This window comes from Oncorhynchus mykiss, chromosome 17 (assembly GCF_013265735.2).
Source record: "Oncorhynchus mykiss isolate Arlee chromosome 17, USDA_OmykA_1.1, whole genome shotgun sequence".
In the NCBI taxonomy this organism is placed as follows: Eukaryota; Metazoa; Chordata; class Actinopteri; order Salmoniformes; family Salmonidae; genus Oncorhynchus; species Oncorhynchus mykiss.
The window spans coordinates 86,248,083-86,276,080 of NC_048581.1; the positions used below are offsets into that span (position 1 = coordinate 86,248,083).

The 27,998-nt window shown below is 45.0% G+C and overlaps 1 protein-coding gene across 4 annotated transcripts; it reads right to left on the bottom strand.

The window, feature by feature from the left end:
* Positions 1-1,149: 1,149 nt before the first annotated feature.
* dctn2 (dynactin 2 (p50)) lies at positions 1,150-27,977 on the bottom strand. 4 transcript variants are annotated; one of them, XM_036950858.1, is made up of 15 exons: positions 27,658-27,976; positions 26,791-26,859; positions 25,218-25,226; positions 21,911-21,916; positions 20,672-20,768; positions 12,140-12,201; positions 11,403-11,501; positions 10,498-10,658; positions 8,790-8,937; positions 8,481-8,585; positions 8,167-8,244; positions 7,691-7,762; positions 6,083-6,185; positions 5,651-5,742; positions 1,150-2,047 (listed from the first exon to the last, which is right to left on the bottom strand). In XM_036950858.1, the coding sequence occupies exons 1-15, from the start codon at positions 27,691-27,693 to the stop codon at positions 1,961-1,963; spliced, it is 1,224 nt and encodes a 407-aa protein (XP_036806753.1). In that variant the 5' UTR covers positions 27,694-27,976; the 3' UTR covers positions 1,150-1,960. The 4 variants fall into 4 exon arrangements, with proteins under 4 accessions (XP_036806753.1, XP_036806755.1, XP_036806754.1 ...); XM_036950860.1 differs by lacking the exon at positions 25,218-25,226; XM_036950859.1 differs by lacking the exon at positions 21,911-21,916.
* Between the last annotated feature and the right edge of the window lie 21 nt (positions 27,978-27,998).

The window sequence follows — 27,998 nt, forward strand, 5'->3', positions numbered from 1 at the left end:
AGGCCTATGCTTCCCCCTGCTGGCCTTGTAGCACCATTACAAACATGAGTAATCAGGACTTAGAGCACTCGAGTAACAAATTGCCTGGCTGTAACTACAGATCTAGGATCAGTTTACCCGATTCCTAATCGTAGCCTCAATCTCGGTTAACAGAACCAAAATCTTGCACGATTGGGCCATTTTTACCTTCTATATTTGGCACTCCTGTGAATGTTTAATTTAGTCTGTGTTGCGTTGATATGAGGGAATTAAAAAGAAAACAATTTTGTAGCATTGGAATCAAGTCTGACTAAGACATGATTAAGTCTTTTAAGGTGTCCGCATTCATAGGTTCGTTTTGCGGCTAGCAGAACTCGGCTAGGCGAATGTCTAATGCTCTCATACTCCCTACATACTTTAGTTTGAGAAAACTAGAACAAAAAGGGGCAATATAACCGTTGTCTTTCCCCATTGAGTCACGATCATTTTGTATTAAAAACTAGTCGTCTCAAACGACACCGCTTCATGTTCCCAGTCCTACTAGTAGTACTATTGACCAATCACCGATGAAGGGGCGTAGACTTTCGTTACAGATTTTCGATTTGCCTCAAGAAATTATTCTTATTGAAATCAAATCAAATTTATTTATATAGCCCTTCGTACATCAGCTGATATCTCAAAGTGCTGTACAGAAACCCAGCCTGAAAACCCAGCCTGAAATGGTTCTTATAGCTCAGTGATGAGCAGCCGAAACCCCCCCCCCCTGCCCAACACCAGAACGTTACATAACTGTTTCGACTGGGAAGCATGCAATAGGCTTTTTAGTCACATAGTATATAAACAATTATAAACATAACTATGCTATTTTTTAATATTGACTTTGTTCACTTTAGATTGAAAAAAAAATCCGTAAACTATCTTTCCCTTGAATAACTTTTAGTATCATATTGACGCTTTGGCAGAGAATAACTAATATTGAACTGTAGTTTTTATTAAAGGGAGTTGATTTTATGTAACAGATACATGTTTCCCAAGTTATCACTCTCTGTAGAAGAGTAAGTGTAGTTTAATCATGTTGTTTATTCAGATGATATCTCAACAACAGTCAGGTACAGTACAGTCCATCGTAGGCAATGAAAAACAACACAGTAGATTTAAAAGTAGTGTGTGGTATTTTAGTCTCAGCCACAATAATAATAAGTTACAAGCAACTGAGCATGAAACATTTAAGGTACACAGGCATATTTACAAGCATCCCTCCGGGACTTCAGGCCCCCCCCAACACACACTGCTACATGTCCATACATCGTCTTTCTGGTTGACGACGCGTCCCGATTCTTCACCCTTCTCCCAAAGTGTGCACTAGCACACTTCCCGTCATTGTATTGGTGTAAGGATTAGAGGGAGGGACTTTTTCCACCGTTGTTAAATCCACAACAGGAAGTGTGCAAAAGTGTATACTTCAGGAAAAGGGTGGATAAATCAGCATTGGTTGTTTGTTTTTGTGCAGTAATGTTGTAGACAACATGGCTATTCCACTTCTTGAGCCCTCAAAATTGGGACATTCAATGAAATGACTTAGCGGAATGTTGTAGCACAGAACTACAACTAGTGTGGATGAAGAGGTTGAAAGGATCTGGATAAATATTTTTCATTGCGAAAAAGCCAGCGAGCTTTGAAGGGATAATATATATATATATATGTGGGTGTAATGCATTGCATTTGATACTAAATTAAAGACTTCAAATGGAGAGATGTGGAAAAGGAGAAAAATAAATCAAGAAAATTTGGTGGCCATTTGAGCTTTTTTTTGTCCGGTTTTTTCTTTTTTTATACTTTCAAATCAAAACATTCCACTTTGCAGGAAAAAAAAGAAGGCTGACGTGGAAGAGATACAGAGAGAGATAAGATCCTCCACTCCCTCAATTTGCCCAACTGTCCTGACAGACGTTTTTTTTTTTTTTTAATAAAGAAACCAGATTTATTTGTTGAGAGTCTTCATTCTCTGGTCCAGAGCTGCAAAGTTCTCCTCTACAGACAAGAGATTCTCCTTCATGGTTGTCTGAACCTGGGAGAGGGAGAAAATAAGGGAGAGGGGGGAGGTAAGTACATTTAAAAATTGTAACTTCTAAATTCACCCATCACTTTTGGACTTTATAGCATTCCCAAGAAGGCATGGATTATTGAGTCATTGTTAAAATGTGAAACCTAAGACTTGACTGCCATTGTGCTGAGAATGTAAATTTTGTCATGTGTAATAAAATTCAACAACATTTGTTTATACTAGATTAATTTCGTTAACTTCTTATGGCTGCAGGGGCAGTATTGAGTAGCTTGGATGAAAAGGTGCTATAAAGGTAATATATGCATATTATTATTAGTATTGGATAGAAAACATTCTGAAGTTTCTAAAACTGTTTGAATGATGTCTGTGAGTATAACAGAACTCATATGGCAGGCAAAAACCTGAGAAGAAATCCAAACAGGAAGTGGGAAATCTGAGGTTGGTCGATTTTCAACCCAGCCCCTATTGAATACACAGTGGGATATGGATAAATTTGCACTTCCTAGGGCTTCCACTAGATGTCAACCGTCTTTAGAAACTTGAATGAGGCTTCTATTGTGTTGTGGAGCCGGATGGGAGGTCTTTGAGTCAGTGGTCTGGCAGAGAGCCAGGTCCTGGTCACGCGCATTTCACATGATAGCGACCTGCGTTCCATGGCTTTCCTACAGACAATGGAATTCTCCGGTTGGAACGTTATTGAAGATTTATGATAACAACATCCTAAAGATTGATTCCTATACTTAGTTTGACAAGTTTCTTCGACCTGTAATATAACTTTTTTAAGTTTTCGTCCGACGTTCGGCTGGACCTGCACGAGCGTCTGGATTTGTGTACAAAACGCGCTAACAAAAGTAGCTACTTGGACATAAACAATGGACATTATCGAACAAATCAAGCATTTATTGTGGAACTGCGATTCATGGGAGTGCATTCTGATGAAGGTCATAAAAGGTAAGGGAATATTTATAATGTGATTTCGGATTTCTGTTGACACCAACATGGCGGATAATTTTCTTTTCTTTTCATGATCGCCGTCTGAGATTATTGGTTTGCTTTTTCAAAATCTGACACAGCGGTTGCATTAAGGAAAGGTATATCTATATTTCCATCGACATTTATAATGAGTATTTCTGTCAAATGTGGCTCTCTGCAATATCACCGGATGTTTATGGTACTAGTGAACGTAACGCGCCAATGTATACGGAGATTTTGTTTAATATAAATATGCACTTTATCAAACAAAACATACATGTATTGTATAACATGAAGTCCTATGAGTGTCACCTGAAGAAGAGCATCAAAGGTTAGTGATTCATTTTATCATCTCCTCTCTTTGGCTGGAAAAATGTCTGGGTTTTTCTGTGAGTTGGTGGTCACCTAACATAATCTTTGTGGTGCTTTCGCTGTAATGCCTATTTGAAATCGGACACTGGTGGGATTAACAACAAAATTACCTTTAAAACGGTATAAAATACATGCATGTTTGAGGAATTTTAATTATGAGATTTCTGTTTTGAATTTGGCGCCCTACACTGGCTGTTGTCATATCGATCCCGTTAATGGGATTGCTGCCCTAAGAAGTTTGTAACACGGAACCCAAACCGGCTGCGCGCCTGCATACATTTATTTTGTCCCCCTACACCAAACGCGATCACGACACGCAAGTTAAAATATCAAAACAAACTCTGAACCAATGACATTAATTTGGGGACAGGTCGAAATGCATTAAACATGTATGGCAATTTAGCAAGTTAGCTTGCACTTGCTAGCTAATTTCTCCTGGGATATAAAAATGGAGTTGTTATTTTACCTGAAATGCACAAGGTCCTCTACTCCGACAATTAATCCACACATAAAACAGACAACCGAATCGTTACAAGTCATCTCTCCTCCTTCCAGGCTTTTTCATCTTTGAACTTATATGGTGATCGCATCTACACTTTCATATTATTACCACGACAACCGGCAAAACATTGTCTTTTAATCACCCACGTGAGTATAACCAATGAGAAAGTGGGAGAGGCAGGACTTTCAGCGCGATCTGCGTCAGAAATAGAAAGCACTTCTATTTTAGCCCTTGGTAACGCAGACGGTCATTGGTGCGAGCAGTGTGGGTGCAATAGATGAACAACATGGATTTCTAAATTTATTTTGCAACGTTCGCACATGCGACGTGTCCTGTCTGGTCAGCATGTAATTGGGTTATGGTATGGGGCAGGCATAAGCAACGGATAACGAACACAATTGCATTTCATTGATGGCAAATTTGAATTTGAAAAAAAATACTGTAAAAAGATCCTGAGGCCCACAGTGAGGACTATTAAAAATAATAATTTAAAAGGGTATCTGTGACCAACAGATTCACGTCTGTATTCTCAGTCCTGTGAAATCCATATGGATTTAGGGCTTAATGGATTTCCATTGACCGATTTCCTCATACGAACTGAACTGTAAACTCCGTCAAATCAAGGAAATTGTTGCATGTTGAGTTTCTATTTTTGTTCAGTATAAGTCAAATGTATAAATCATTTCAAATTCCTTATGTTAAGCAAACCAAAAGGCACCATTTTAGTCAGATGTTATTTACAGGTAGCCCAGGGGCAAACTCAGACGTCATTTACAAACGAAGCATTTGTGTTTAGTGAGTCTGCCAGATCAGAGGCAGTAGGGACCAGGGATGTTCTCTGTTTAGTGAGTCTGCCAGATCAGAGGCAGTAGGGACCAGGGATGTTCTCTGTTTAGTGAGTCTGCCAGATCAGAGGCAGTAGGGACCAGGGATGTTCTCTGTTTAGTGAGTCTGCCAGATGAAAGGCAGTAGATGACCAGGGATGTTCTCTGTTTAGTGAGTCTGCCAGATGAAAGGCAGTAGATGACCAGGGATGTTCTCTGTTTAGTGAGTCTGCCAGATGAAAGGCAGTAGATGACCAGGGATGTTCTCTGTTTAGTGAGTCTGCCAGATCAGAGGCAGTAGGGACCAGGGATGTTCTCTGTTTAGTGAGTCTGCCAGATCAGAGGCAGTAGGGACCAGGGATGTTCTCTGTTTAGTGAGTCTGCCAGATCAGAGGCAGTAGGGACCAGGGATGTTCTCTGTTTAGTGAGTCTGCCAGATCAGAGGCAGTAGATGACCAGGGATGTTCTCTGTTTAGTGAGTCCTCCAGATCAGAGGCAGTAGGGACCAGGGATGTTCTCTGTTTAGTGAGTCCTCCAGATCAGAGGCAGTAGGGACCAGGGATGTTCTCTGTTTAGTGAGTCTGCCAGATCAGAGGCAGTAGGGACCAGGGATGTTCTCTGTTTAGTGAGTCTGCCAGATCAGAGGCAGTAGGGACCAGGGATGTTCTCTTGATAATTGCGTGAATTGGACCATTCCTGTCAAAATGTAACAAGTACTTTTTTGTGTCAGAGAAAATGTATGGGGGGGGAAAAAAATACATGATTTTCTTTAGGAAAATATGCAGAGTAAAAGTAGTCCACAATATAAATAGTCAAGTACAGATACTCCAAAAAACTACTTAAAGTATTTAAAAAAAACTTTACTTTAAAAAGGGACATCAGTCCAGCAGCAGTCCAACCTAGCAGCAGTGTGAGATGTGTCATTGTGTTTACTACCTGTGAGAGCAGTGTCCCGTTGTCCTTCAGAGAGTTGTTGATCATCTGCTGGGTGGTGTCCAGGTGGGTCAGCAGCTGACCAAACTGCATGGCTACACACACACACAGAGAAAGGACCAGGGTTCATATATTTATTCACAGAGAGTCAGACCACCCACAGACACACAGAGAGACCACCCACATGGCTACAGAGAGAGAGAGAGTCAAACAACCCACATGGCTACAGAGAGAGAGAGTCAGACCACCCACATTTTAAAAGCATATCAGCGCTGTGGACATTACTTGTTCCTTTAAATTCATTTTTATAACTTCCACACCTGCAGTTAAATGTGATTTTTTATTTATTTTCTAATTGTAACATATGTTTGAGCCAGGTCTGAAAGCCAGGTGATTGACAGGTTAGCATGTTTCTGAGCCAGGTCTGGTGATTACCTTGTTCATGCAACTCCTTGACAGCCATGAGCCTCTGCACCACCTGGGGCAGAGAGGTTGCCATGGCGTCCCACTTCTGCACCACGTCATACAGCTGAGACACCTGACAGACGGAGACAACGCGGAACACGTTGTGGATGAAAATAATACACATGATACGGTTAGGGGGGGGGAAACAGACGGCAGAGTTCGAGGATTGTCCAGGTTACATCTACAGGAGACGACTACTGTTAGTGATAGATTGTCCAGGTTACATCTACAGGAGATGACTACTGTTAGTGATAGATGTAACCTGGACAATCTACAGGAGATGACTACTGTCGGTGGAGGATTGTCCAGGTTACATCTACAGGAGACGACTACTGTCGGTGGAGGATTGTCCAGGTTACATCTAGAGGAGACGACTACTGTTAGTGATAGATTGTCCAGGTTACATCTACAGGAGACGACTACTGTTAGTGATAGATTGTCCAGGTTACATCTACAGGAGATGACTACTGTCGGTGGAGGATTGTCCAGGTTACATCTACAGGAGACGACTACTGTTAGTGATAGATTGTCCAGGTTACATCTACAGGAGATGACTACTGTCGGTGGAGGATTGTCCAGGTTACATCTACAGGAGACGACTACTGTCGGTGGAGGATTGTCCAGGTTACATCTACAGGAGACGACTACTGTTAGTGATAGATTGTCCAGGTGACATCTACAGGAGATGACTACTGTCGGTGGAGGATTGTCCAGGTTACATCTACAGGAGACGACTACTGTTAGTGATAGATTGTCCAGGTTACATCTACAGGAGACGACTACTGTCGGTGGAGGATTGTCCAGGTTACATCTACAGGAGACGACTACTGTCGGTGGAGGATTGTCCAGGTTACATCTACAGGAGACGACTACTGTTAGTGATAGATTGTCCAGGTTACATCTACAGGAGACGACTACTGTCGGTGGAGGATTGTCCAGGTTACATCTACAGGAGACGACTACTGTTAGTGATAGATTGTCCAGGTTACATCTACAGGAGACGACTACTGTCGGTGGAGGATTGTCCAGGTTACATCTACAGGAGATGACTACTGTCAGTGGAGGATTGTCCAGGTGACATCTACAGGAGACGACTACTGTTAGTGATAGATTGTCCAGGTTACATCTACAGGAGATGACTGTCCAGGTTACATCTACAGGAGATGACTACTGTCGGTGGAGGATTGTCCAGGTTACATCTACAGGAGATGACTACTGTCGGTGGAGGATTGTCCAGGTTACATCTACAGGAGATGACTACTGTCGGTGGAGGATTGTCCAGGTTACATCTACAGGAGATGACTACTGTCGGTGGAGGATTGTCCAGGTTACATCTACAGGAGATGACTACTGTCGGTGGAGGATTGTCCAGGTTACATCTACAGGAGATGACTACTGTTAGTGATAGATTGTCCAGGTTACATCTACAGGAGATGACTACTGTTGGTCCAAGTAGTTCTCCTGGTGGTTAGGAAAATCTCCTGGCCATAGGGATAACCTAATTACTGTGTGAAATAAGATGTCATATAAAAACTCTTACATTTACTTCTAAACCTCAATATAAAAAGCCAGACTAACCTTGTTCTGTGTGCCAGCATCTTCAATGGTTGCTTTGTGCTTTGCAATCTCATTCATCTTTCCAAGGACGCTCTACACAGAGAAAAACACAAAACAACGATAACCGTGTTCACTTTTTGCAGTATAACAAGCACAAAAATACCAGCCCATCTGTCCTTGGGTTGAACACCCAAGGACACCCATTCAATACAATTCAATTCAATTCAATACAATTCAATTCAATTCAATTCAATACAATTCAATACAATTCAATACAATTCAATTCAATTCAATACAATTCAATACAATACAATGGGCTTTATTGGCATGGGAAACACATGTTAACATTGCCAAAGCAACTGAAGTAGATAATATTACAAAAGTGAAATAAACCAAGTGTTCTCTGCAGAGTAGTGGAACATTGATTGCTGCTAGACTGATACAAGGCCAGTGTTTCATCAAGGGGAGGGAATGTTTCTGCTGATCCTCAACATTACCTGCAGCCTGGCTTCCACCTGGTCCAGAGTGGCTGAGTCCAGAGCACTGACCCTCGCCTGCAGCAGCTCCATAGTGTCCTGGAGGACAGAGACAGACCGAGAGAGAGAGAGAGCTCAGTCTCAGGGCTAACAGTGATTGATGATCAGGGCAGGGTTAACTGTACTTTCTGACATTGTGGATCATTCAAAACCCCCCAAAAAAATGTTTTATGAACAAATTGGATTGATTGAGTTCAGTTGACAAAATAAAATAAAAAAGTATCCCGTTTTTGACCAACTGAACTGGACCAAAGTGGGAGACAGAAGAGACTCACCATGAGACTGCCTCCCTGCACCCCAGCACTCAGAGGTCCCGGTTTGTCTGATCCAGAACCCACAGCAGTCTCCAGCTCTGACAGTCTCTTCTCCAACTCTGCCATCTTAACACAGAGACAAACGATGGAGAGGTTCAGGCGTGAATGAATGAAAACTGGGTAAACAAGTGACACAGAATTGACCAAGGACTGACTCAAATTTGTATGTGCAAATGCAGACACACATTGTTGTCGAACACACACACACACACACACACACTGCTGTTGGGGACCCCTTTCCACACAGTCCCATTGCCCTGGGCTCCATACCTTGGCAGCGTCTGTGAACTTCTCCTGCTCTGGCCGGCTGTGTAGCTCATACAACACCACACCGTCAGGACCTTTAGCTGCTGGGGCCTTCCCCTCCCCTGTACTGCCCCTACTGCCCCTCACTGCCTCCAGCTGGGTTAACAGACGTCTGACGGAGAGAGAGAAAGGGAGGAAGGAGAGAGGGTCAAGAATAAAAAAAGGTTTTAAAAAAGTTTTTTTTTTTTACCTTTATTTAACCTGGCTAGTCAGTTAAGAACACATTCTTATTTTCAACCTATTTTCAGCCTAGTCCACTAGTGGGTTAACTGCGTGTTCAGGGGCAGAACAGATTTGTACCTTGTCAGCTCGGGGGTTTGAACTCGCAACCTTCCGGTTACTAGTCCAACGCTCTAACCACTAGGCCACCCTGCCGCCCCAGGATCGTTATTAAAAAGAGCCAGACGGGGTTTTAATAAGAGCCAGACGGGGGTTTGAATAAGAGCCAGACGGGGGTTTGAATAAGAGCCAGACGGGGGTTTGAATAAGAGACAGACAGACGGGGGTTTGAATAAGAGACAGACAGACGGGGGTTTTAATAAGAGCCAGACGGGGGTTTTAGAGAATTTAGCAGTATGTCCAACCGTTCTCACAACTGCATTGCGTCGTGTGGAAGAGCGGTTTACTGGATGTCAACGATGTGAACAGAATTTCCCATGGAGCCGTGGGGTTATGAGATACAGCGACTAGATCCTGAGGCCCACTGTCTTGCCATTCATCTGCCTCGACCCCCCCCCATGACGCAAGGATCTGTACACAATTCCTGGAAGCTGGAAACGTCCCAGTTCTTCCATGGCCTGCATACTCACTAGACATAGTCACCCATTGAGCATGTTTGGGATGCTCTGGATCGACGGGTACAACAGCATGTTCCAGTTCCCGCCAATATCCAGCAGCGTCACACTGAAGAGGCGTGGGGACAACATTCCACAGGCCACAATCAACAGCCTGATCAACTCTATGCGAAGGAGACCCGCTTCACTACAGGCCAGTTGATGTGAATTGGGGCTTGCTCGGCCCTCCATTTCCTGTAGACCACAATCAGCGCCGTTGTCTTGCTGACGTTAAGGGAGAGGTTGTTGTTCTGGCACCAAACTGCCAGGCCTCCTCCCTATAGGCTGTCTCATCGTCATTGGTGATCAGGCCTACCACCGTCGTTTTGTTCGCAAACTTAATGATGGTGATGGAGTCATGGGTGAACAGGAAGTACAGGAGGGGACTAAGCAAGCACCCCTGGGGGCGCCCTGTGTTAGAGGGTCAGCGTGGCGGATGTGTTGTTGCCTACCATCACCACCTGGGGGTGCCTCATCAGGAAGTTCAGGATCCAGTTGCAGAGGGATGTGTTTAGTCCCAGGGTCCTTAGCGTAGTGATGAGCTTCATGGGCACTATGGTGTTGAACGCTGAGCTGTAGTCAATGAACAGTATTCTCACGTAGGTGTTCGCCTTGTCTAAGTGGGAAAGGGCAGTGTGTGGAGTACAATAGAGATTTTGTCATCTGTGGATCTGTTGGGGCGGTATGTGAATTGGAGTGGATCCAGGGTGTCTGGGATGATGGTGTTGATGTGAGACATCACCAGCCTTTCAATGTTTTTCATGGCTACAGATGTGAGTGCTACGATGCGGTAGACATTTAGACAGGTTACCTTGGTGCCCCCCCCTTCCCTCTCTTACTTGGCCAGTGCTCCATCTGGGTCAGCTAAATTAATATGTGCCTGTGGTCCTAGCAGTGAGTCCAGGTGGGCAGAGACCAGCTGCTGTTTGAGCTGGGCAGCCTGCTGAGCGAGGACGACAGGAGTCAGACGCTCCTCTGAACTGCTGTCCCGTGTGGTCGCCTGAGGGGAGAGGAGCATAGACAGATGTGATCAGCACGCAGGGAAATGACAACGACAGGTTTGGAGGTGGGTAGAGGTTGATGGGGTATAAAGATGGGTGGTTTGGAGGTGGGTAGAGGTCACTGGGGTATAAAGATGGGTGGTTTGGAGGTGGGTAGAGGTCACTGGGGTATAAAGATGGGTGGTTTGGAGGTGGGTAGAGGTCACTGAGGTATAAAGATGGGTGGTTTGGGGGTGGGTAGAGGTCACTGGGGTATAAAGATGGGCCCCAGGAATCCGAGACTAATCAGGAAGATTCAGGGGGATAAAAAAACATTCTGAAGGCAGCTTCAACTTCGACGCCCTATTGTAGCCATATGTACACAGGTTTGTAGAGGCTAGGGCGTAAGGGCTAGGGGGCTAACGCTAGGGCGTAGGGGCTAGGGGGCTAACGCTAGGGCGTAGGGGGCTAACGCTAGGGCGTAGGGGGCTAATGCTAGGGCGTAAGGGTTAGGGGGCTAACGCTAGGGCGTAATGGCTAGGGGGCTAACGCTAGGGCGTAAGGGCTAGGGGGCTAACGCTAGGGTTTTGGGAGTATTTGTCTGACCCGGGTGGTTTAGGGTGTAGGGGTTATTTGGCAGTCTGTGTGACCTGGGTGGTTTAGGGTGTAGGGGTTATTTGGCACAGTCTGTCTGACCCGGGCGGTTTAGGGTGTAGGGGTTATTTGGCACCGCCTGTCTGACCCAGGTGGTTTAGGGGTTTTACCTGGATGGTCTCCACCTCCTGACTGAGTTCCTGGATCTCATTAACCAGCCGCTGGTACTTCTGCTGGGGGGTTTCCTTCACCCCACAGCCCTCCGCCAACTAGACAGAGAGAAGAAGAACACAGAGTTAAATATTCAGACAATACACTGAAGCGTCAGAACAGACAGCTGAATCATTATCCACAAGATTCAAATAGACAGCTGAATCACATTATCCACAAGATTCAAATAAGACAGCTGAATCACATTATCCACAAGATTCAAATAAGACAGCTGAATCACATTATCCACAAGATTCAAATAAGACAGCTGAATCTTTATCCACAAGATTCAAATAAGACAGCTGAATCATTATCCACAAGATTCAAATAAGACAGCTGAATCACATTATCCACAAGATTCAAATAAGACAGCTGAATCACATTATCCACAAGATTCAAATAAGACAGCTGAATCTTTATCCACAAGATTCAAATAAGACAGCTGAATCATTATCCACAAGATTCAAATAAGACAGCTGAATCATTATCCACAAGATTCAAAATAAGACAGCTGAATCATTATCCACAAGATTCAAATAAGACAGCTGAATCATTATCCACAAGATTCAAATGGGCACGTAATAGGTCTTGTGATGGATTTCACAGAGATGGTTTTTATGTGTCCCAACAGAATCAAATGGTACTATTTATAGAACAATAATCAATATGAAATATTGCAGTAGCAGCATCTACTCACAATCTCATATTCTCCCGACTCATAGCCCACTCTTTTGTTCTTACTGATACGATCTGAGAAGTCTGGGAGAGAAAACACATTCATTAGAGGAAAGACAAGAATGTTAGATGATGGTTTTGTTATAGGGATGAACCGGTTTCACGATAAAACCACGGTAAAATTCCCGACAATTAGTATTACCGTTTCAAATGTTAATTATCATTAAAACCGTGTTTGATTACCGCGGTTTGAAAAACTCACGGGAAATACCGTCCAGCATCGACCAAAGTCAGCGGCAGTCGGACGCAGGCGCAGCATGCAACGTGGGTTTTGTTTTGTGTGAACACATGGCGGGAGGCAGTGACAGCCCTCGGGAGATTATTCAGCCTTTGAAGAGGACCAAATCTGAAGTGTGCTCGTATTTTTGGGGGTTTTACAAGATTGTTGAGGGAAACTACAAATCGAAGATGGTCAAGTTGTCTGCAGAACATGCAGCATTATTTTTTAATCGCAGCAAAAGCGGGCAACAATTCAAAATCTCGAGTCCTCTTTGTGACCACCACCCACTCACTACCTTATAGGGTATGCAAGGTAAGTTCACTTTTAGCTCAATGCATGATGTGGGGACTTCGGGATGGTGGAAAATGTCAAGGTTTGTCTGTCTAACTTTGCTAATAGCTTGTCAATAATGTAAACTGAAGCGTTTCAGTGTTACCTACTCTTATAAAAACGCCACACGTTCTGCTGCTGTGTGCGTCGTCAGACTCGTCACCCATTGCTAGGCTGGACAATAGAACCATTCAAAACTCACCTAAGGCTGACAAACAGCAAAAGAACGTTGGCTAAGCTGGAACAGTAGAGCGAGCCCATAGCAAATGAATGGAATGGAACGTTGGCTAAGCTGGAACACTAGAGCGAGCCCATAGCAAATGAATGAATGGAATGGAACGTTGGCTAAGCTGGAACACTAGAGCGAGCCCATAGCAAATGAATGAATGGAATGGAACGTTGGCTAAGCTGGAACACATGAGCGAGCCCATAGCAAATGAATGGAATGGAACGTTGGCTAAGCTGGAACACTAGCGCGAGCCCATAGCAAATGAATGGAATGGAACGTTGGCTAAGCTGGAACACTAGAGCGAGCCCATAGCAAATGAATGGAATGGAACGTTGGCTAAGCTGGAACACTAGCCCATAGCAAATGAATGGAATGGAACGCTGGCTAAGCTGGAACACTAGAGCGAGCCCATAGCAAATGAATGGAATGGAACGTTGGCTAAGCTGGAACACTAGAGCGAGCCCATAGCAAATGAATGAATGGAATGGAACGTTGGCTAAGCTGGAACACTAGAGCGAGCCCATAGAAAATGAATGGAATGGAACGTTGGCTAAGCTGGAACACTAGAGCGAGCCCATAGCAAATGAATGGAATGGAACGTTGGCTAAGCTGGAACACTAGAGCGAGCCCATAGCAAATGAATGGAATGGAACGTTGGCTAAGCTGGAACACTAGAGCGAGCCCATAGCAAATGAATGGAATGGAACGTTGGCTAAGCTGGAACACTAGAGCGAGCCCATAGCAAATGAATGGAATGGAATGTTGGCTAAGCTGGAACACTAGAGCGAGCCCATAGCAAATGAATGGATTGTTGGCTAAGCTGGAACAGTAGAGCGAGCCCATAGCAAATGAATGAATGGAATGGAACGTTGGCTAAGCTGGAACACTAGAGCGAGCCCATAGTAAATGAATGGAATGGAACGTTGGCTAAGCTGGAACAGTAGAGCGAGCCCATAGCAAATGAATGAATGGAATGGAACGTTGGCTAAGCTGGAACACTAGAGCGAGCCCATAGTAAATGAATGGAATGGAACGTTGGCTATGCTGGAACAGTAGAGCGAGCCCATAGCAAATGAATGAATGGAATGGAACGTTGGCTAAGCTGGAACACTAGAGCGAGCCCATAGCAAATGAATGAATGGAATGGAACGTTGGCTAAGCTGGAACACTAGAGCGAGCCCATAGCAAATGAATGAATGGAATGGAACGTTGGCTAAGCTGGAACACTAGAGCGAGCCCATAGTAAATGAATGGAATGGAATGGAATGTTCACAGAGCCTGTTGTTCACTGGAGTGATGCTTAGAATTCCATTTGGCCTAAAAGGCACATGTATGCCTTTTTATTTTACCAATACAATCTGTTCGTCAGACTAAACTGGGAAGAAAAAAAAACAGTGCTTATGTCTGCATAATGAGAAAGTAGGGGGAAAAATGAAAATGTCTGACTATTTCTGGTCTAGTGATCGATGAAAAACGAGCTCGCTGCCCAGACTCACAGAATTAGAAAGAGGAGATTCTCATGAATAAAATGGTGTCTTGACTTTTTTTTTTTTTAAATCTAAATATACACATTGCAAAATATTTGGCGAAATAGACAGACTTGCCTATATTTCCCCTATATAGGAAACAATGGGACGACCTCAGAGTTCCATGAGTAATTTTGTTGTTGTTTACATTTTAACCATAAACAAAGTGAGCAGCTCTCGTTACCAACAATAGCGAAACAGGCATTGTGACGTCGAACAATGAGCTGGGAAGAGAACGTTCAGAAGACGAGTTGTTGCCACGGCGCTCAATAGAACTAATAGGAGCTGGCAGGGTGAAAAATACCCTAAAATAAGGCCTGTTTATTCGTGACTACTTCAAAACGACGGCAAGCAGCTGGGAAATATGGTCATATTATGAAACTGGGCTACACGGCGGATGCAATTTATCAGGAAAAAAAAAAGCATTGTTAAAAATTGCCTACCATTGCACACGATAACGCATTATGTAGTTTAGTCACCCAACCAATATATTTTGTTCATTTAAAATCCGTCAGTCATCGACTTGGTTGTAAAAAATGTTTCAACAGGAGAAACACTATAGACCCCCCCCCCCCCCCCCCCCCCTACCAGACTCCCCCCCCCCCACCAGACTCCACCGTACAAGACACTCCCGTACAAGACTCCCGTATTTATGTCAATTGTTGGGCTCATTGCAATTTCTATCACCGTCTTCTTAAGACTCATTTGTATTAATGTAAATTGTGCATGGGGTCATTGCCTATACTCAAATGCAACACAGAAGATAGTGTGTGTGATGATAATAATAATAATAATACATGAGCTATTTCCTTGTTTACAGAGATGGACGTGCAGCAGGCCAACCCAGTGATGCTACTGGTCCCTCATCTACAGTTGTGACAGACACTCCAGAAAGCATTTAAAAAGGCAGGCTGTTTATGCACCCACATCAAAAAAATGCTCAAGACCTCACTGTACCCATTTTATATTATATTGCAAAGGACATGGTGCCATTTCATATTGTTGAGAGGCCCGTCTTTCTGAGGCTGATGAAGGCTGCCGTGCCTCACTACAAAGTGTCATCACAAACAATATTTTCCAAGACTGAAATCCCAAACCTGTACAACCAGGTTAAAGCTGATGTTGGAAAATGTTTCGCTCAAGGCACATGGTTTGCTGCAACTACTGACCTCTGGACCAATGAAAGCAGGGGGTGGTTCAACCCTACATCAGCTTTACTATCCATTACCTCACCCCAGACTGGTAACTGGAATCAAACTGTCTGGAAACACAGTTCTTCCCAGAAGAAGGTTTTTGAGAATATGCTGGAAGAGTGGGGAGATCAACAAGAAAGACCTGGTCTGTATAACCACAGACAACACAACAAACACGATCAAGGCTTTAGAACAGGTCCCAGATCTGTGGCTTTGGCTGCTTTGACCCATCATTTGAACCTGGCCATCTCAAAGGCTCTGAAAAATTCAGAGAGTTGACACAGCAGTCAAGGCCTGTCGTCATCTGGTCCAAGGCTTCTCACGGAGCTGGAAGAGAAGGAGAGAACTGAGAGAAAAAGCAAGCTGCCCTCAACATGCCACAGAAGGCTCTGATCCATGATGATGTGGTGACCCGGTGGGGGATCTACACACAAGATGCTTGAGCGTGTCCTCAGACAACAGCAGCCAGTCTGTGTTACACTGGCTGGAGAACGAGGAACATGGAATCTGATGACCAACGGATGCCGACATAAGTGTCATGGAACAACTGTGCCAGCTCCTTGAACCTGAGCAAGTTTATAGATGCACTTGCCTCAGAGACACTGTCAGCCATCAGCCCTGTCCTGGACCACGTTACCCGTGATGTTCTGGTGGAAGAGGATACGGAGCCATCCCTGACCGGGGAGCTGATACGGAGCCATCCCTGACCGGGGAGCTGATACGGAGCCATCCCTGACCGGGGAGATGATACGGAGCCATCCCTGACCGGGGAGATGATACGGAGCCATCCCTGACCGGGGAGATGATACGGAGCCATCCCTGACCGGGGAGATGATACGGAGCCATCCCTGACCGGGGAGATGATACGGAGCCATCCCTGACCGGGGAGATGATACGGAGCCATCCCTGACCGGGGAGATGATACGGAGCCATCCCTGACCAAGGAGATGATACGGAGCCATCCCTGACCGGGGGGATGATACGGAGCCATCCCTGACCAGGGGGATGATACGAGCCATCCCTGACCAGGGAGATGATACGGAGCCATCCCTGACCAGGGAGATGATACGGAGCCATCCCTGACCAGGGAGATGATACGGAGCCATCCCTGACCAGGGAGATGATACGGAGCCATCCCTGACCAGGGAGATGATACGGAGCCATCCCTGACCAGGGAGATGATACGGAGCCATCCCTGACCAGGGAGATGATACGGAGCCATCCCTGACCAAGGAGATGATACGGAGCCATCCCTGACCAAGGAGATGATACGGAGCCATCCCTGACCAAGGAGATGATACGGAGCCATCCCTGACCAGGGAGATGATACGGAGCCATCCCTGACCGGGGAGATGATACGGAGCCATCCCTGACCGGGGAGATGATACGGAGCCATCCCTGACCGGGGAGATGATACGGAGCCATCCCTGACCAAGGAGATGATACGGAGCCATCCCTGACCAAGGAGATGATACGGAGCCATCCCTGACCAAGGAGATGATACGGAGCCATCCCTGACCAGGGAGATGATACGGAGCCATCCCTGACCAAGGAGATGATACGGAGCCATCCCTGACCAAGGAGATGATACGGAGCCATCCCTGACCAAGGAGATGATACGGAGCCATCCCTGACCAGAGAGATGAAAATGATACGGAGCCATCCCTGACCAGGGAGATGAAAAGGGTACGGAGCCATCCCTGACCAAGGAGATGATACGGAGCCATCCCTGACCAAGGAGATGATACGGAGCCATCCCTGACCAGGGAGATGAAAAGGGTACGGAGCCATCCCTGACCAAGGAGATGATACGGAGCCATCCCTGACCAGGGAGATGAAAAGGATACGGAGCCATCCCTGACCAGGGAGATGAAAAGGAGCCATCCCTGACCAAGGAGATGAAAAGGAGCCATCCCTGACCAAGGAGATGAAAAGGATACGGAGCTATCCCTGACCAGGGAGATGATACGGAGCCATCCCTGACCAGGGAGATGATACGGAGCCATCCCTGACCAGGGAGATGATACGGAGCCATCCCTGACCAGGGAGATGATACGGAGCCATCCCTGACCAGGGAGATGATACAGAGCCATCCCTGACCAGGGAGATGATACGGAGCCATCCCTGACCAGGGAGATGATACGGAGCCATCCCTGACCAGGGAGATGATACGGAGCCATCCCTGACCAGGGAGATGATACGGAGCCATCCCTGACCAGGGAGATGATACGGAGCCATCCCTGACCAGGGAGATGATACGGAGCCATCCCTGACCAGGGAGATGATACGGAGCCATCCCTGACCAGGGAGATGATACGGAGCCATCCCTGACCAGGGAGATGATACGGAGCCATCCCTGACCAGGGAGATGATACGGAGCCATCCCTGACCAGGGAGATGATACGGAGCCACCCCTGACCAGGGAGATGAAAAGGATACGGAGCCACCCCTGACCAGGGAGATGATACAGAGCCATCCCTGACCAAGGAGATGATACGGAGCCATCCCTGACCAAGGAGAGGAAAAGGATAATGAGAGAAGACCTTAACAACAGATGCAAAGAGAGTCATGCACATGGCTTGATTCAGTGACCCCCGCTTCAAAATAAGCTTTTTAGATGAGCCTGAGGCTGCAAAAGTTGACACTGACAGCTGTGTCCAGGAGGCCTTGAAGCCGACAGCTGTGTCCAGGAGGCCTTGAAGCCGACAGCTGTGTCCAGGAGGCCTTGAAGCCGACAGCTGTGTCCAGGAGGCCTTGAAGCCGACAGCTGTGTCCAGGAGGCCTTGAAGCCGACAGCTGTGTCCAGGAGGCCTTGAAGCCGACAGCTGTGTCCAGGAGGCCTTGAAGCCGACAGCTGTGTCCAGGAGGCCTTGAAGCCGACAGCTGTGTCCAGGAGGCCTTGAAGCCGACAGCTGTGTCCAGGAGGCCTTGAAGCCGACAGCTGTGTCCAGGAGGCCTTGAAGCCGACAGCTGTGTCCAGGAGGCCTTGAAGCCGACAGCTGTGTCCAGGAGGCCTTGAAGCCGACAGCTGTGTCCAGGAGGCCTTGAAGCCGACAGCTGTGTCCAGGAGGCCTTGAAGCCGACAGCTGTGTCCAGGAGGCCTTGAAGCCGACAGCTGTGTCCAGGAGGCCTTGAAGCCGACAGCTGTGTCCAGGAGGCCTTGAAGCCGACAGCTGTGTCCAGGAGGCCTTGAAGCCGACAGCTGTGTCCAGGAGGCCTTGAAGCCGACAGCTGTGTCCAGGAGGCCTTGAAGCCGACAGCTGTGTCCAGGAGGCCTTGAAGCCGACAGCTGTGTCCAGGAGGCCTTGAAGCCGACAGCTGTGTCCAGGAGGCCTTGAAGCCGACAGCTGTGTCCAGGAGGCCTTGAAGCAGGGAAGAACCACGATGCACCACCACCCCCACAACGGCATCGAAGGGGAAAGGCCTGGCTGGGTTGCTGAGAAAGATCACCTCGACAAGGCAGCAGAGAGGCGAAGAGGGTCAGATTCCGTTATATCTTTATGTTTGAAGCCTGAAATGTGGCAAAAGGTCGCAAAGTTCAAGGGGGCCGAATACTTTCGCAAGGCACTGTATATATGGTTGTGTTGGATGTGTTTACATATGGTTGTATTGGATGTGTTTACATATGGTTGTATTGGATGTGTTTACATATGGTTGTATTGGATGTGTTTACATATGGTTGTATTGGATGTGTTTACATATGGTTGTGTTGTTTTTACATCCACATTGGATGTGTTTATATATGGTTGTGTTGGATGTGTTTACATATGGTTGTGTTGGATGTGTTTACATATGGTTGTATTGGATGTGTTTACATATGGTTGTATTGGATGTGTTTACATATGGTTGTATTGGATGTGTTTACATATGGTTGTGTTGTTTTTACATCCACATTGGATGTGTTTATATATGGTTGTGTTGGATGTGTTTACATATGGTTGTATTGGATGTGTTTACATATGGTTGTGTTGTTTTTACATCCACATTGGATGTGTTTACATATGGTTGTGTTGGATGTGTTTACATATGGTTGTGTTGGATGTGTTTACATATGGTTGTATTGGATGTGTTTACATATGGTTGTATTGGATGTGTTTACATATGGTTGTATTGGATGTGTTTATATATAGTTGTGTTGGATGTGTTTATATATGGTTGTATTGGATGTGTTTACATATGGTTGTATTGGATGTGTTTACATATGGTTGTGTTGGATGTGTTTACATATGGTTGTATTGGATGTGTTTACATATGGTTGTATTGGATGTGTTTACATATGGTTGTGTTGTTCTTACATCCACATTGCTTCACTTGTGTTGATGTTATATGGACATGTGATTTGCTTACTGAAGGTTGTGTTCAACCTGCACTAGGGAAACATTTACCTCACGGTCACATGGCGCCATCTTTAAATGTTAAATGTTATTATTGTAGTGTTTCTGCACACAAAAAAACTACATTGTGCTGCTAATTGTATGTTTGTTTTCAATATGATTTCAGTGGATCAGTACTTCTTGAACATTCCCAGCGCGGTTCAACGTCACCGCGATAACACTGATAACCGGGATCATTTTTGCTCACTATAATCGTGATGTGAAATTTTCATAACCGTTTCATCTCTAGTTTGTAACCAATTCAGGAAATGCCTCACGTCTATGGCTACATGACCAGGGAAAAGTCCCAGTGTTCCTCCTGGTGAGGTCACATGGTCATCAGCTGATGTAAAAAGGGCTTTATAAATACATTTAATTTGAGTCAAGGACGAACTCCTGCGCTTTCTCAACTCCTTGCTTCCTCTCTTCCCCACCTCATGCACTGGATAAGGTCTGAGCAGAGAGACCTTAGACCTTCTCCTCCAATATGGTTGAGAAGGCACCGGAAGACTCACTGAGGTACGGCCCAGCCCCGACTCACTGAGGTACGGCCCAGCCCCGACTCACTGAGGTACGGCCCAGCCCCGATTCACTGAGATACAGCTGTTTGAAGGCATACTAACCGAGGCCTTTAGTGCTGACCCTCTTGTCCTTGAACTTGTCGTAGGCTGCGTTGGGGTTGACCACGATCCTCTCCACGCTGTCACTGCACAGCTCTTCCTGTTAAGAGACATCAAGAATAACGAGACACCACAGGAGACTTGGTCAAAACCAGGACAAATTGATTGGAAATGAAAGAGCTGACAGTATACGTAGGCCAAAATGGTTCAAAAGGAGATCAGATTTGATGATTGATGGGGATTTGTGCCAATCTTCTCTCTCCATGGGTTCTGTGTCACACTGGCTGATTCAATAACACCTGGGAACCTAGTCCCTTACACATCAGAATACCTGTATGGATCGGTGTACAAACTCTCTCACACAGTAGACGTCGTTAAAAAATCAGTCAATTAGATACAATCCAATGAGTGAGACATCAAACTTCATCTACAGTGTGAGAGAGGGCCCATGTGAGACGCCAACCAACACCAGAACACAAACACAGATTGAAATGGATCTGTAATCAGGAGGTGTGGGGGGGGGGTCTATTCCAAGAGGGAAAACAAAGACAGTCAATTTAACATTCGATCAAGAAAGAGAGAAAAAAAAAAAGAACAAATTCAGAATCTTGAGCACCGAATGGTTCTGCAGAATCCACAATTATCTTGAAATGAGCTCTTTGGTGTCAAATGAAACGGAAAACACCACTAACTGTGTAAAGGGGTTGTATTGTGACAACACAATGTGAATGAAAAGTCAGCATTGCCTAGTTACCAGAAGACCTGGGAGTTAGGGACCAATCACTGCTCTACATGAGAAAGTTACCTCCCTCTTGCACAGCTGACTGATGAAAGATGCTATAGATATAGATTATGCTATATATATATATAGATTATATAAACTAGTGTTTCAGAGTTTCTCCGGTCCTGTGACTTCTACATAATCTCTATGAGCTAGTTAGCTGCTTCAGTCAATTATAAATCCATGGCTTTCTCCATCTGCTCATTTGAGGAAACAGATTCCCTTAAAAATCAGTGATTCTGAGAAAAGCATCATTCTGACTAGCCTCAGGGAACTGTGCACTAGGGTGAGGGATGATGTCGTCAATGTGTCTAATCTCCAAAATGATTTATTCACATTAATCAAAATGGGAACAATCAATAACCACTGACACAGACAGTAGTGACAGTCCAGACAGACAGTCAAAACAGACATGTTAGGAGTAGGAAGGGAGTCAGTCTGTTAGTCAGTGAAGCTCTTACCAGCTCCTTGGGTTCCCAAGGGGAGTTAGAGAAAGAGCACAGGGAGACAAAGAGGGGAGGGAGAAAGAGAAACAGATTAATGTGGTTATCACATGCCATGCACAGCAGCAGTCTGCCAGGGGAGATGAACGAGTCCAGTGTTCTGAGGCAGACTGCTGCTGACACCGGAGACATTCACTAGGAGACCGACTCTCTGATCATTACGACGTCTCTGTTCTCTCTCTCTCTCTCTCAGACCCATCATCTTTAGGCACATTTTTCACAGCGAGAAAATATAGTTTCATTTTCAGTGCAGCCCTCCAAACCTCATTGAAAAGCGAATTAGGACCCTGGGGCAAAATGAGATTTGCCCCCCCCCCCCCTGGTCTATGGTGATGTATCAACTGCTATCAATATTATACACACAGGTGGGGTAGGCCTAAAATATGCATTTTATATCCAGTGTGTGACTGTGAATATATTGTACATATATGATATATTTTATATGATAGGCCCTGAGCTCTTAACTCAAGCCTCTTGTCTAATTCTCTGGTATTGTTAGCATTATGTAGTGTGTGGAACGAGGGGATTGGCAGAGGAAAACCCATTTCTGAGTGAGATGGTAAGAAAGAAGACAGCTTAGACCTGATTTGACGAGACATACAATGTCAAGGTGTGTTGCAGTACTGATCCCAGTGTTTGTATTGCTAGCAAAGTAGAGTTAGTAAAGATAGCTAGTTAGTTAGTAAGCTTCTGTTAACATGTATACCAGTAGCTAGAGTAGAGTTAGGGGAAAGGGATGTTAGAACACATACACAGTAACAGAACTGTCTTCTCAGCGAGACAGACACAGCGAGACAGACACAGCGAGACAGACACAGCGAGACAGACACAGCGAGACAGACAGACACACACACAAAGAGACCAGAGGTCGACCGATTAATCAGAATGGCCGATTAATTAGGGCCGATTTCAAGTTTTCATAACAATCGGAAATCGGTATTTTTGGACACCGATTTTTTTATTTTTTTCCCACCTATTTAATCTTCATTTAAATAGTCAGTTAAAGAACAATTCAGTTAAGAACACGTTCTTATTTTCAATGACGGCCTAGGAACGGTGGGTTAACTGCCTTGTTCAGGGGCAGAACGACAGATTTGTACCTTGCCAACTCGAGGATTCAATCTTGCAACCTTACAGTTAACTAGTCCAACGCTCTGCCACCTACCTCTCATTGCACTCCACGAGGAGCCTGCCTGTTACGCGAATGCAGTAAGAAGCCAAGGTAAGTTGCTAGCTAGCATTAGACTTATCTTATAAAAAAAACAATCAATCAATCATAATCACTAGTTAACTACACATGGTTGATGATATTACTAGTTTATCTAGAGTGTCCTGCGTTGCATATAATCGATGCAGTGCGCATTCGTGGAAAAAGGACTGTCGTTGCTCCAACGTGTACCTAACCATAAACACCAATGCCTTTCTTAAAATCAATACACACAAGTACATATTTTTAAACCTGCATATTTAGCTAAAATAAATCCAGGTTAACAGGCAATATTAACCAGGTGAAATTGTGTCATTTCTCTTGCGTTCATTGTACGCAGAGTCAGGGTATATGCAACAGTTTGGGCCGCCTGGCGCGCTGCGAACTAATTTGCCAGAATTTTACGTAATTATGACATAACATTGAAGGTTGTGCAATGTAACAGGAATATTTAGACTAATGGATGCCACCCGTTAGATAAAATACGGAACGGTTCCATTTTTCACTGAAATAATAAACATTTTGTTTTCGAGATGATAGTTTCCGGGTTTGACCATATTAATGACCTAAGGCTCGTATTTCTGTGTGTTATTATGTTATAATTAAGTCAAATTTTTTGTTAGAACAGTCTGACTGAGCGATGATAGGCACCAGCAGGCTCATAAGCATTCATTCAAACAGCACTTTTGTGCATTTTGCCAGCAGCTCCGCTGTTTATGACTTCAAGCCTATCAACTCCCGAGATTAGGCTGGTGTAACGATGTGATGTGAAATGGCTAGCTAGTTAGCAGGGTGCGCGCTAATAGTGTTTCAAACGTCACTCGCTCTGAGACTTGGAGTAGTTGTTCCCCTTGCTCTGCATGGTTAACGCTGCTTCGAGTGTGGCTGTTGTTGTTGTGTTCCTGGTTCGAGCCCAGGTAGGAGTGGGGAGAGGTACGGAAGCTATACTGTAACACTGGCAATACTAAAGTGCCTATAAGAACATCCAATAGTCAAAGGTTAATGAAATACAAATGGTAAAGAGAGAAATAGTCCTATATTCCCTATAATAACTACAACCTAAAACTTCTTACCTGGGAATATTGAAGACTCATGTTAAAAGGAACCACCAGCTTTCATATGTTCTCATGTTCTGAGCAAGGAACTTAAACGTTAGCTTTCTTAGATGGCACATATTGCACTTTTACTTTCTTCTCCAACACTTTGTTTTTGCATTAATTAAACCAAATTGAACACGTTTCATTATTTATTTGAGGCTAAATGGATTTTATTGATGTATTATATTAAGTTAAAATAAGTGTTCATTCAGTATTGTTGTAATTGTCATTATTACAAATACATTTTAAAAAAATCGTCCGATTAATCGGTATTGGCGTTGAAAAAAAAAAATCATAATCGGTCGACGAGAGAGAGAGAGAGAGAGAGAGAGACACACACACACACAGAGAGAGACACACACACACAGAGAGAAAGAGACACACACACAGAGAGAGAGAGACACACACACAGAGAGAGAGAGAGACACACACACAGAGAGAGAGAGAGAGACACACACACACACACACACACAGAGAGAGAGACACACACACACACAGAGAGAGACACACACACACAGAGAGAGAGAGAGAGACACACACACACACACAGAGAGAGAGACACACACACACACACAGAGAGAGAGACACACACACACACAGAGAGAGAGAGACAGACAGAGACACACACACACACATACAGAGACAGACAGAAACACACAATGTAGATTCAATATCCTTTGAGTTGTGCTACAAGTGTATGTCAAAATGAAAGTGGGAGGATTATTAGACCAACTAAAATGTATTGTCAGGCGATCGTGCTGCTACATTTGCAACAGGTGAAACAAGGGATACAACACTTCATCACATCACACAGCAGCAATGGGGCACATCATCATCACTACATCATGTAGGCAGATAGTCATTTCAACACAATTTTAAGAGAGGAGAGGAAAGGGGACAGGAAGGATTTTACAACCCATGCAGATAAACTCCACTATATGAGAGAAAAATAACCTCTTACTTGTACACACTAGCATCCCAGGAGGGAGGGAGGGAGGGGGAGAGAGGGAGGGGAGGAAAAACGAGACCGACAGGGGGAGAGAGGGGACATGGGAGGGAAAACGAGACCGACATAGGGAGAGAGGGGACATGGGAGGGAAAACGAGACCGACATAGGGAGAGAGGGGACATGGGAGGGAAAACGAGACCGACATAGGGAGAGAGGGGACATGGGAGGGAAAACGAGACCGACAGAGGGAGGGAGGGGACATGGGAGGGAGGGGACATGGGAGGGAAAACGAGACCGACAGAGGGAGGGAGGGGACATGGGAGGGAGGGGACATGGGAGGGAGAGAGGGAGGGGACATGGGAGGGAGGGAGGGAAAACGTTATTAGGATTGGTGGTGTCACTTGTAGGTATCTACTTCACAGTTGATCCATGATACACAGCACGATGATCCAGAGATGCAAATCAATCAATCCTTGATCTGCATCTGTGGATCGAGCCCTTCATCAGCACTCAGTTCAGTTCCATTACACGGGAGAGTTTTGTTAAAGAGCCTCGATGCTTGGTCTGAACATTAACACGCATCACATAAGGTACAGTTTTGGAAGCATAAGGACCTTATCTTTCATATCAGAAGGTTGCGTGTTGAGCTCCAAGTGGCACAGCGACTTAGACACTGCATCTCAGTGCTAGAGGCGTCACTACAGGCCTGGTTCGATTCCAGGCTGCATCACAACCGGCCGAAATTGGGAGTCCGAATAGGGCGGCGCACAATTGGCCCAGCATCATCCGGGTTAGGCCCAGCATCGTCCGGGTTAGGCCCAGCATCGTCCGGGTTAGGCCCAGCATCGTCCGGGTTAGGCCCAGCATCGTCCGGGTTAGGCCCAGCATCGTCCGGGTTAGGCCCAGCATCGTCCGGGTTAGGCCCAGCATCGTCCGGGTTAGGCCCAGCATCGTCCGGGTTAGGCCATCATTGCAAATAAGAATTTGTTGTTAACTGGACTTGCCAGGTTAAATAAAAAGGTTCAATAATAAGGTGAGTGTTCACAAACAGCCATATCTCCATGTTACAGTGCGTGTTTACAGAAGACAGAGGCACCACCTGAGATAATGAGGTATCTGACATGCTCCTAACACCAGTGTGTAACGGAAGAAGTCAGAAACGTGTTGTCACTGGAAAAAAAATACTGTCAGCTGCAACTGTGATAAAGCCACTTAAAACAGTTCACGATAAGTTTATATTTATCATTTATGAAAATATTTTGGATGTGATTTGAAAGTAAAGGGCTTTATGTTTCCAAAACTGTATCGCAATTGAGAATTGATGCTGGTTTAGATGGAGTATTTGGCTGTTTTAGCTGCCAGAGCCAGTCAACATCTGAAGATAACAAGGTCCTTTAAGGAATAATGGTACATCTTGAGCAACTCTGGATCACGCAGTGTTTTTTAGAGAGGATGTGACACTCAGCCACATCAGCAACAGACTGGTGTTTTGGGAAAAAAGAGGCAGCAGCAAACTTTTTTTTATTTTCTCCCCCCCCCAAACACTCCCTCCCTTCTCTCGTCCACCTCTCCATGTTTCACTCACCGACTCAAACTGGGCCTGATCATCTTCTGGCAGGTCACTGGTCTCATACACATCTGGCTCGTTGGACGCCTGTGGAAGACAACGACTCGTATTCTATAACAGCAAAATGACATGGACATAGCTGGCTACTTGTTAATGCAAAATGAACGACAGATACAGTTTTAACCTTCTCAGAGGATTGTACTTTTTGTCAAGTCACTCAGTCGTACACACATTAAGGACACAATAATAAATACGTTTCCGTATTAGCTGTGTGTCTTTACTGTGGTTGTTAATTTTACAATACCCAGTGAGTGGACCCACCCAACCCCTCATAGGAAATGTTATCAAGATAACTAGCTAACGTTAGCTGGCCAACGCCCATTCAATCACAGGGCTGGATTAGCCTCTGTTAGGCTATAGCTAATTAGCTGTCGGGGAGAATAGCTATAGTTATAAATCACAGATAGTTACAACAATGAGCAGTTTAAACAAATTGTATTTGGTTATTTATATTAGTTCGATGAAAGCTGCTTGAATTATGTTTGTTAAAACGCAGACTATTTCAATGCACTAAAGCTAGCGAAGTAGTTAACGTGTCGTTACTGTAGCAAACTAACTAGCGTTAGCTTAACATAGATCCTGTTAGTTTATCTGGTTAGATATCAGGCCTGCAAAGCTAGCTAGCCTGCCTCTTGTGATTGATTTGACTAGAGAGTGTGTTACAAATATCTCATCGAGACAGATAGCTAGCTATAACGAGACACTGGCTAGCCAGCTAGCTACAGCTAGCTAACTTAACTAGCCAGCAAGCTAACTTAACTAGCCAGCAAGCTAACTTAACTAGCCAGCAAGCTAACTTAACTAGCCAGCGAACAGGACACTTACGATTCCAGGTAAATTGGCGTATTTGGGATCAGCCATTGTTGAGGTTACAAGGACGAGGCCGGTGGATGAGTAGACAAAAACCCCCTTAGACGTGACAAAGATACCTGAAATAACGATGGACCTTGTGGATAAAAGTTATTAGTCCGTTTTCAAAACGCTAGCTAAATGAACAAGCAAAAAAAGGGATCCTTTCACCCTGTGTAGCCAAACAACTCCCTAACATAAAGCGCTTCTTTTGTATTTTAATAACTGTATTCTGACAGCTCGACTGTTCAGTAGCGGACGAGCATTACAATCTCGCGAGATTTGCGTGGACGAGCGGCGCTGTAGTTTCATAAGCC